This window comes from Vidua chalybeata, chromosome 7, assembly GCF_026979565.1.
Source record: "Vidua chalybeata isolate OUT-0048 chromosome 7, bVidCha1 merged haplotype, whole genome shotgun sequence".
Lineage (NCBI taxonomy): Eukaryota > Metazoa > Chordata > Aves > Passeriformes > Viduidae > Vidua > Vidua chalybeata.
Window position 1 is genome coordinate 11,709,909 of NC_071536.1, and position 10,434 is coordinate 11,720,342.

The window sequence follows — 10,434 nt, forward strand, 5'->3', positions numbered from 1 at the left end:
ATCTGGTTAATTTCAAGATTTTTAAATATATTTTTTCCTAACACGCATTTGCAGTGTCTTAAACAAAACAGCATCACAGTTAAGAGGAAAAAAGAAGGCATTTAAAAGAAGTGACTGGAAAGTTTATCTGCTTGGAACAAAAGGAGGGAAAAAAGTAATCACGCACTTAACACGCTCTTAATACAAAACTGACCAGCAACTTGATAGCAAAGTAAGAAAAATTAAGTATTCTAGAAAAACGCAGGAAAACTGCAAAACTAATACTCAATATATTTGCTGAAAGAGCTGAACCTTACACATGCCCTATCCTCTTTTACAACAACTGCTACAAAATGCTACTTACCGAAAGAAAAATAAAATCCCAAAATGCAACCATAAGCGCTACCATTTTTGCCACCCTGGTGACCCTATTCTTAAAGCTGCGACGGTGGGTGTTAACGCACCTAACTGGTGTCACCTGCATCCGTGAAGGCAGCCCGGCCGCCTGCACCCAACCCGCAGGCGCTGCCCAGGCCGGCCGCCCGGCCGCTGCCGTGCCCTGCGGGAGCGCCGGCGGGCAGGGGGATGCCCGTGGGCTGCCCCAGGGCAATCCGCATCAAAAAAAGCGCCGAGCGCAGGACACGCTCTCACCTCGTTGCCCTCCGGCAGGATCAGCCCTCGCCTTTTGAGAGCTGCCCGGACAGAGCCCGGCCCGGGGTGGCCTCTTTCGGCAGGAGGCCTTCTAAAGCAGGAGGGCTGCGCGCCGCACGCCCGGTCCAAGTCTCCCCGCGGATCCCCATCACCGCAGCGGTGCCGAGCAGCCAAATGCTTGCCCGGGAAAGCGTGCAGCAGCCCTCCAGCTGCCACTCGGACCTGCCGGCCCCTCCACGCACGGTGCCGACCCACCCGCCACACGCTTCCCCCGGGCCCGCCGCCCTTCGCGCCCCGGGCGGCGGAGCCGCCGCGAGCGCGGCCGCACGGTTACCTCCCACGGGCTTGGTGACGGCGCCGTTGGGCCTCCCGCGGGTGCCCATGGGGCTACCGTTCTGCTCCAGCCTGGCCACCTTCCCGGGGGGGGGCCCTTTGACATCGGGGCTGCCGCTGCCTCTGTCGGGGCTGTCCCGCAGGCAGGGGCTCTCGCTCCTCCGCTCCATGCTCGGGGACGCTGCTCCCGCTGGCAGGTCGCAGTAGAAGGAGCACGGACCTAGGGCGAGAGAAACAAGGAGCGCTTCAGTGGCCGCGGGCCAGTACCGGGCCCCGCTCACCCGGCCGGGCTCCCGATGCGCGTCTCCAGAGCGGTTCAGCTCCGTGAAGCCAGGCGAGTAGCGGCCGGGTGCGATGCCGCCCCGCTCCCGCCGCCGGAGCCGGCCCCGCTGGAAGCGAGCGGTTCGCCTCACCCGCCCGGCGCCAACCTGCCGCGGGCGGGGGCAGGCAGTGCTGCGCCCCGGTTCCCATCGCGCTCGGCAGGCAAGCAGCCCAGCCGCCTGCTGCAGCCAGGTGCTGCGCCCCGGGTCCGGCCGTAGTCCCGGCCCTCCCCCGGGGACCGCGGGGAAGAGGCTGCCAGTCCAGACGGCCCCGCTGGCACGGCCCCCCCCCGCGCCGGCCAGCTGTGCAGCCACGGAGTAGCCGGCTGCTGGCCAGGAAGCCTATAGCGAGCGGCTCCCGCGAGCTGCCGCTGTACTTACTGCTTATAGCCTGTCTGTAAGTTGGCTGAGTTGGGCTCTGTCCATGGATCAGAAGTAGAGAATCCAGGGTGGAAAGTTTTCCTGTTTCCTTCTCCCACGCTGCGTTCTTCGCTTCTACTCCTTCCCCCCACCCCCAGCCCCCTCCTCGCCCTCCTCCAGGGGTGCTGAGGCGGCGGGGCCGGGGCGGTTTCCCGCGGGGCGGCAAGGGTAGAGCCCCGTCCCGGAGGGTCCCCGGTGGCGAGCGGAGCGGAGAGGTCGGGACGAGGGGGCGGGGAGGCGTGGGGCCGTCGGCTGCGGCGCAGAAGAGAAGGGAAAGGGAGACGACTTCTCACACCTTCAGCGGAGAAAATCAATACCGGGAGAAACGGGGGAAGGAGAAGAGAAGGGAGCGCCGCTCTCCTGGGCTCCGCGGCGGCGGCGAGTGCCTGGCGGCGCGGAGAAGTGGCGGCGGCGGCCCCCCGTGTGTCACTTTCAATCGCTCCCTCCTCTGCCAACGACAGCAGCGGCAGGAGGGACTTGCCACAGAGAGCAGAGAAACGGTTATTAGTTGCGTTGAGTCATCGAGGCAAAGTGAGTCCTTTTTGGGGTTGTCCTTGCTTTCGGGTTTGGTGTATGTGCACGCCTGTGTGTGTGTGTCTGCCTGTCTGTCTGCGCGGCGTTCCCGTCCCAGGGCTGTGCATCCCAAACATCGCCACCCCTCCTCGCCTTGACACCCCTCCCCCTCCCCGCCCCCCCGCAAAAATCAAGTCTCGCTGCTACCTCGGAATCGGGCACAGACGGGCACGCCGCAGCCCACCTCCTCCCGGCCCGGCCCGCCCCGCGGAGCCCCGGCCCTGCTGCGCGCACGGGTGGGAGGCAGAAACCCACCTGGCAGGAAATTAAACACCAATAAATAAATAATACATCTCGCACGCGAAAAAGGAGCGCAGTGCCACGCGAAGAGAGGGCGTAGGGCAGGCTGGGTGGGGAAGGGGAAGCGTGGTAGGCGACGCGGTGGTGACAGGAGAGACCCAGGGCAGAAAGGCGCAAGGGCAGGGGCAGTCGGGCTGGGGGAGGGCTGAGAGGGAAGGAGAGGAGGAGGAGCCGGGAAAAGGGGAAGGGCGGGGGGGGCGGATGGTGGGGAAGTGGGAGTTGGGGACACCGGACCGACCGAGGAGGAGCAAAGCTGCCACCGGCATTCAGTCCAGACGCCCGGGTTGGTCCGATGCAGCCCGTGCGGGCTCGCTGCGTCCTGCCACCCGCCCCCCACCCCCGTCCCCCTGGGAACCGACCGGCGGCGGGGTCCTCCCGCAACCTCTCTCCGCCGGGGCGAGGCGACAGTAACTTTTCGTGGTGCGGTGGGAGCTGCCGCCCCAAGGGCCGGTCGCGCTTCCTCCAGGCCTCCAAGAGCCAGCGACCGGCCCCAGGTAGGGCCCCGCCGTCGCCCTGTTCTCTGCGCCCGGCTCCAGGCAGTTACCGTGGTGGTCCTGAATAATTGATGGCGGGGGCCGGGAGAAGGTGACAAGCGGGCAGGGAAGCGCTGCTGCTGCCGCCGCTAAATTATTTAATAGCGGAGCTCCGGGTAGGGCATGACAGCGCTACCTAAGTGCAGCCAGTGGTGCGGGCAAAGCTCCGGCCGGGAAGTCGCAGCGGGGCGGGATCGAGCCCCTCAGTCCCGGGGCGGCGAGCGGTCACCCGCAGGCAGGCAGTGCCCTCGCTCTCTGATGCAAGGTGCACCGCGCCGCTCCCTGCGGCCGGCGGCGGCGTGGGCGCGTCTCGCGGTGGGGCCATGCCCCGCGGGCGCCCCGAGGACCCGCAGCGCCCCCTGCCCGGCCCGGGGGGCGCGGGGGAATGAGCCGGCGGCCCCGCGCCGCCGAGCCCTCGCCGCCCGCCCGGCGGCGGAACGAGACCTACGTTAAGGTGGACCGAGGGAATCCCTTCTGGCGCGGGGGGCGGGCGGCGGACGGGCGGCGGGGAAGGAGGCGGCGGCGGTGGGCACCCAAAGTGCCCCGACACCCCCCTCCTCCGCCTCCCCTGCCGCCCGTCCGCGGCTGGCTCGCCGCGCGGCGCCGCCCTCCCCCCCGTGCTCCCTTAAGAACTCTGTCTTTTACGGTGGCGCCGGAGGGTCAAAAAAAAGGGGGGTTAGTGGGGAGCGGAGCCCCCCGTCCCGGGCACGGCGACACTGGGGACCTGCGGGAGCATCACGGCCACCGGACAGCCCTGCTGACAGATCTTCGTTCTTCCCGTAAGCGCCCGGGGACAGTAGGGTGGGCAGCAGTGGTTGCCCCGAGCCCGCATGCAGCCGTCCCAGTGCTGCCTCGGGGTTTGGAGGAGGGTCGGGTCCCCACAGGAGATCGGCTGCCGCCGGTCCCGCTGCGCTCCTCCTTGCCTGCGAGTGGCAGTGACAGCCCACTCGCCCGCCGAACGCTCGCGTGTCCCGGTGAGCTCCGGGCCGCACCTGAAAATAGTGCCGGGAGAAGCAGCGGATCCCCGGGCAGGGTAAGAGAAATCATCCCTTCGTTCCACATCCGACCTCCGGGCCGGCCCCGAAAAGCAGTGCCAAGTGCGGCTTTCCCCGCCTCGGCCGAGGCACTCGTGTCTCTCCCCGCCTCGGCAGGGGCAGGGGAACCCGCCGGCGAAGTCTGGACGCGGTGCCAGCCTTGCCTCGGGACAGCAAGCTGTGACCGCGGGAACCGCGTCCCATCGCCGGCTGAAGTCGGGGGGGAGCCAGAGAAGATACGGGGAACAGCGGAAGGCCGAGGGCGGGGGGGACCGGGATGCCTCCAGGGCCGGGACCCCGGGAGCGGTCGGAGAAGCGAGCGGCGGTGCCGGGAACGCGCAGGCTGTGGAGGAGAGAGCGCAGCGGCTGCCGCCAGCCAGGTCTCCTGCTTTCCCTCTCAGAAACGAGCCTCAAAGTTTGGAGAACTCTCTGTTTTCTTTTTAAATAACCCGATCTAACTTTTCTCCCTTCCCCCCCCCACCCCCAGCTAAATTTGATAAAGCTCAGCAGTATGGAAGTTAACGTTCTTACATGGAAGTTAACGTTTTCTGCCAGCTATTGAATAATTGAATAATGTTTTGTTCTTACCTTTGATGTTGAACTACGAATGCCCGCGGATCAATGGCCAGAAAGTTAGAAGAATTGGTGATTTAGGACTTCAGTACTTCTGGAAAAAAAAATGCCAATGGTTTAGCCAGGATCTTCCCTGTCTGATTCGTTACTATTATTATATCTGATGATGTGGATGGATGGAGAGACTCAATCCAAGCCCATTAATGAGGTATTTTATAAACACCACCGTCTGAAGATCTTCATTTACATTTTGTCAGTGATCCTTTCCTTAACAGCGGAGACGTGTGGCGACAGCACGATTACAGGACTTCAGTAAAGCTCCTATAAGAGTACAACTGGCTTGTTAATTGATTAATATTTTATTAAGTGTAAATATTTTATAAAGTTTTTAGGAAAACTATCGATTCTAAATTATTAAACTAGTCAGAAGGGCATTTGAATAATGCATACAATTAAATACATTTAAATATATATGTAGCGATTGCTTCATTTGCAATGAATCCCCTGCACCTTTCTCTTGCTTTCGTTTTTTTTCTCCACCGGCAGCTGGTTTCTCATTTCCGCGTTCACTGGAATATCAGGATTAGCGAATGTGTGTTTAGTCTGTATTTATAAACTGAATGTTTACATAAAAGACTCTGAGAAAATAACTTTGAAATCGGGAGCCATAATAATTTGAAAATTTTGACACGGAAGCGAAGGGGCTTGTTAGTGAAACCGAGGGAAACGTAACCGAGTTCGTATAAATGTTGTTTGGTAACTTCTGTTTTGTAAACATCACTTAATTTTTACGGATCTTATGAAGTATGATGCTTGTTTTTCTTTTACAGATTTTTTCCCAATAAAAGATTTTTCTCTCTGTTTCGAATTACAAACGCTTTTTTCCACCATTGTATGATTTTCACATGTCCTTATTTCCACTGGAAAGAAAATATTATTATTTCCCATTGCTTTCCTCACCCGTCTTCAATATAGCAATTAAAAAACCAACTATTTTTTTTAAATAATAATATTAATAACCTGTTTTGCTTTTTCTAACACGAACTCCGGTACGAAAATTTTCTGCTCTCTCACTCTGATGGGAACAGGAGTGGATGCGCTCCGAGTGCCCAGCGCTCCTTGTTACTGAAGTTTGCCGACCCCTTCAGTCGTTGATTATCAAAAAATTTTGAACAAAAACACCTCCTTGGAAAGGTTTGGTTTTCATTAACTACCACTTTTAAAGCCAAAACGCACGGAAGCGATCGCAGCTCTGTGCTCACAAGGGCTTCACAGGCGGGGGCTGCAGCCGGGGCTGTGGCGACCTCCCGGGCCTCCGCTACCCGCGATGCCGCCGCCCGGGCCGGGGCAGCTCTCGCCCCACGCAGCCGGGCCGAGAGCCGGCCCCCATGGCTCTCCCCGTGGCAGGATTTGTCGGGCGCTCTCCTCGCCTGCTGCTTTCTCCCCCATCCACCCGGTACTTCCCAGGGGCCGCGGCGCCCGCGGGACGCCAGCCTCACCGCGAGGCTCGGCCGGGGCTGAGCGCTGTGGCCCGGGCCGCGGTGAGGTCCCCGGCGCCGCACGCTGGGGTCCCGGGGGACACCGGCCCACCGCCCGCGGGCACTGCCTCGAAGCGCAGAGGTCCTGGGCTGCCACGAGGGCACAGGGGCCGGCGGGCTGGGAGCGGGAGGGCCCCCAGCACCGGCGAGGCAGCTCTGGGTCCCTTCGGGGTGGCGGCTGTAGTCCGCACTGACAGGACGCCGGGTCAGGAGGAGAGGGGCGAACGGATCCCACAGGCGAGGGCTCCGGTCTCTCCGTTTGGCCCGGGCTCTATCGCGGCGGGAGCCGAGCCCACGGCCGCTCCTGCGGGCCGCGGCCGGGACCACCCGCCCGACCCTTCCCGGTGCCTTCGCCTTTGCACAGCGCCATCGCGCGGGCACTGGCGCCGGCGCAGCTCGAGGAGGCCGCTGCTCCCGCCCGCCCGCGGCCCCGGCGGTGCGGGAACGGCGCAGCACCTGCCGCGGGGCCGAGCGGGCCCCTCCCGCCGCCCTCCGCTGCGCCCTCGGCCCTGGCAGCGCCGCTCCGCCCTGCCACCTTGCCCGCCGCGCCACATGCCGTCGAGGCTCCGACACCCTCTCCTATCCCGCGGCCCGGCCCGGGCAGAGCGGTGGCACAGGCAAACCGGCGATGGGCAGCGCGTAAGGACCGACCTCCTGCCCAGCCGCGCCTTCTTCGCGTCCCCTCGCGGTCCGGGAAAGGCTCTGGGCAGCCGAGGAGCTGCGGGGTGGCTCCGCCATCGAGCGCTCGCTGTCGGGGCCGAGCCATCTAACCCTGCTGCCGTAGGAGGGGTTCTCGTCCCTCCGTACTACCGCGATTTCGGCGGCAGGTTCACGAGGGGAAGCCGAAATGAAACGAAAATGTCCTTGAGCCCAATGGCGGGAGGAGCCCGGCTATGCCCGCAGCACTTCGAGGGGAAAGATCTGGCTCCAGCCGACAGTGCCGGCGGGAGCACGGCGCCGGCCATCGTCCTTTCCCAGCCACAAGCCGCTGCTTTCCCCCTGCAACCCAAGCCTAAAACGGCGGCTGTCCAGAGGGGGAGCGCGGCGGCTGCTGTGGCGGCCGCCGGGCTGCCTGGCAAAGCCCCCCCGGCTCCGCGGCATAACGCCTCGGCCCCGCGGGAGCCGGCTCTGCATCCCCTGAGCACCGTCGGCTGCCTCCAGCCCCTTCGGGATCCACGCGGCTCGTTCGTGCTGTGCCAATGGAATAACAAAAATAAATTTAAAAAAAACAAACCCAAAGCGTCTTCATGGCGTCTGAGCTCCGACCAAAGGGTTTCGGGACAGCAGTATCTCTGCAGACCTACCCACGCTTCCATCCTTCCCCCCAGTGGTTTTATTAATGAGCCTTCTGCTGTTAACGCTGGTTTATATGGAGAAGGAGCTGCGGACAACAGAGAAGCAATCTCTACAGCTAGACGTATACAGGGAAGGGAACGACTCGGCCGGAGCCGAGTAGCGCGTAAAACGCTATGACACCGTATTTCGGTGCCCAGGAGGCAGCGCAGCCCCGGCGAAGGCGGGCGCGGGGAGCGGGGCTCACCGGCAGGCCGGGCCGGCTGGACGCCTGGTGCGGGGTTGAGCCGGCCGCTGCCGGAGTCCTGCTAGGCTCTCTCCTGCCCCCCGGCTCCCCACTACGATCTGCAGCTTCCCCGTGTTCCTCGCGCACGTCTCCAGATCTTGGCTTTGCCCTTGGCCCTGAGCTTGCGTTTTCCCGCAATCACACGCTGCAATGCTAACCGCAAGGGATTTCCTCCGTGAGATATCAAGCTCATCGACCCACCTCACCTTAACAGACTTCGAGATTTTTCAGTAATGCATGGCTTCTTTAAAATAGTTCTGTTTAGATTTGTAAACTGTCAGGAACAGAGAGCACAGACCGAAGCGTTTGTGCTCTGTGGCTCTTTTCCTTCAAATTAACAGCTTATAGCTGGAAATAAAGGAAGAGTTTTGCCACCTTCGTTGCAATTTAGGAAAGTTCCTTAGATCCGAGAGAGAAGTAACTAACAAGCCCCTCCACCCGAGCACCAACTGCGGCTGCTCCTTCGCCGCAACCTAAGGCCACTCCAGTGCCGTTTGCCCCGGGCCGGGCGGTGTCCCCCGCTTCACCCCGAGGTGGCCGCTCCGAGCGGCTCCAGGACGGGAAACGAGCGTTCCGCCTGCCGCGCACTGCCAGAGGTGCGGCGTGAACGAATGCGGGAAGGGGCTGCAGCAGAGAGCCACCACCCCCGGCCCGGGAGGCAGCCCAGCGCCTGCCTTTACACCCCTAATGTGCCTACGGGACGCAGGGTGCCGGGGAAGCCCGCTCTTCCCTTCCAACTACGCTCTCGCCCGGGGTGAGAACGAGTGACGGCAGAGCTCTGCAGGACATGCCGAGCTTGCAGAGCTGAGGTCTCGTACCCCGAGGCACGAATCGTTTTAATTACAACGATTTACGTAAATTAGCGAGATAGCATCCTTGCTGCCCCGCCAGGCTCCAACCTAGAAACAAAACATCACCCGCCAGGTTGGACACCATCGCCTCACAAAGGCTCAAGCGCTCTCCGAGTTGCTACGGTCGGTGGAGACCAGATGCGAGTAAAGACCTCAACATAACCAGGAGCCCCCTCCCCGTGAGCTTCCGAACGGGCTGAGCTTAGCCCGAGCCCCGCCGCGCTCAGGACACGGTGCTCATTAGCGACTGTCCTTTGGACAGAGCAGGGTGTTATTTTCCTCCTAAATCCAAACTTTGCCTCTCAACAGAGGCAGCAACAGAGTACGCCCGTTTTAATTAAAACTTCAGTAAATGCCTAGGGAGAACCCTCTGCTCTGCGGCACAAGGCAGCAGCTTCCGCCGGTTCCTACCACGCGAAATGGTGCTCAGGGAGCAGAGCCGTGGCGGGACCGCACGGGGCCCCGATGCCGGCTCCCAACTCCCGCCCTCGCTCCTCGCCGTTAGGCTGAAGCCAAAGGCAGGGCAGCCTGTGACAAAATAGCCCGGCCGGCAGCTGGGGTGCCCGGCTGAAGGCTTAGAGTTTTCTGTGCAAGTAACTGAAGGCTGTGGATCTGCTTAGAAAAAAAGGGCAGACAGTGAAGGGGATTTCGAGTGAAGATAAACAACAGGGGTTTATTGAACTATAAAGGCTGAAAACGCCGTTGAACAAATCGAGGAAACCCATCCTAACACACACGAGCCGCAAATATCCCGTAGACTGGCTCCTGCAAGAAGGTAGCCCAGATCCTCCCGGCTGCGCCACGAACCTGGCTTGTTCCTGGCGGAATCACCGCAAATGGAAAGCTGACAGGATAACGATCAGTCTTTTTAGGCTTTCGCAAGCCCTGTACTGCTACCTACGGGGCTCAGCAAGGCGCTCTCTGCAGAGGGGTCACACATGGGGCCCAGGGGCAGGAAAGGGCCAAATCCTGTCGCTTTTCCTCCTGCAAACAATCCTATCGTCTTTTCCTGCGACCTCAGAACTTTGCCAGGCAATATGCGCCAACACTTAGAAAGAGTTTCGGGGCTAGAGTTCGTGCTTGGCCCATGTAAAGGGCCCCTTCGGGGTTCGGGGCTGTCTGCCCGCTCCCAGCACCTTAAAGGGTGGCCAAAAGGTGGCCCGCCGCCCGAGACAGCCCCGGTAGCCTTGCCGAGGTGGCGTCCTTCAACCTGGACGTGGCTTCTCGATGCGGCAGAACGAGGCAGAAGCCTATGAAGCAGATACCGGGGCAGCTGGGAACTGGGGACACTCCCCTGAGCTGCCCGCCTTTCGCCCGCTGGGCTCCGCGGAGCTAATCCCCCTCTGCTTCCACAGACTCTGACGAGGCTGTCTCCATGCCACCCCGGCCCGTTCCTTAGAAGGAAGCAGGGCGCGGAAGGGGCCGGAAGCAAGTGCTCGGCCGCCGGCGGGGACTGCCACCTCCCAGCCCGGCAGTACGGCCTCAGCCACCGCCGGCGGAGCCGCCGTGGCCTCAGTAGCTGCGTGGCCACCGTGCCCAGGCAAGGCACCACTGTCGCCAAGCACCGCTGTCAAGCCGCGAGAGCAATTCCACCTAAAGTCTCTTTTTCCTCCAGCCCTTGCGTCTCCCCCGGCCGCCCTGCCCCCTCTCCCCCCCGCCCCCCTCCGCCGGAGGGGCCGCCGGCCTGCGCGCAGCCAGCGCGCTCCCGTGACAAATTTCAGGTTTGTTAAAGGACGGGTGAGAATTATCC

At 61.8% G+C, this 10,434-nt stretch overlaps 2 protein-coding genes across 6 annotated transcripts in view; one reads left to right on the forward strand and one right to left on the reverse strand.

Annotated features, from left to right (window-relative positions):
- Positions 1–4,780, reverse strand: part of SATB2 (SATB homeobox 2) — a 130,858-nt gene extending 126,078 nt beyond the window's left edge. The window contains exons 1-2 of one of the 5 annotated variants that reach the window (XM_053947986.1): positions 4,732–4,780; positions 965–1,183 (exon numbers count right to left, since the gene is read on the reverse strand). In XM_053947986.1, the coding sequence (XP_053803961.1) occupies positions 965–1,133 (169 nt within the window). In that variant the 5' untranslated portion in view covers positions 1,134–1,183; positions 4,732–4,780. The other 4 variants (XM_053947990.1, XM_053947988.1, XM_053947989.1 and 1 more) reach the window with 4 other exon arrangements.
- Positions 3,495–5,575, forward strand: LOC128790653 (translation initiation factor IF-2-like). The gene is made up of 2 exons (XM_053947589.1): positions 3,495–4,142; positions 4,261–5,575. The coding sequence occupies exons 1-2, from the start codon at positions 3,495–3,497 to the stop codon at positions 4,585–4,587; spliced, it is 975 nt and encodes a 324-aa protein (XP_053803564.1). The 3' UTR covers positions 4,588–5,575.
- The last annotated feature ends 4,859 nt before the right edge of the window (positions 5,576–10,434 follow it).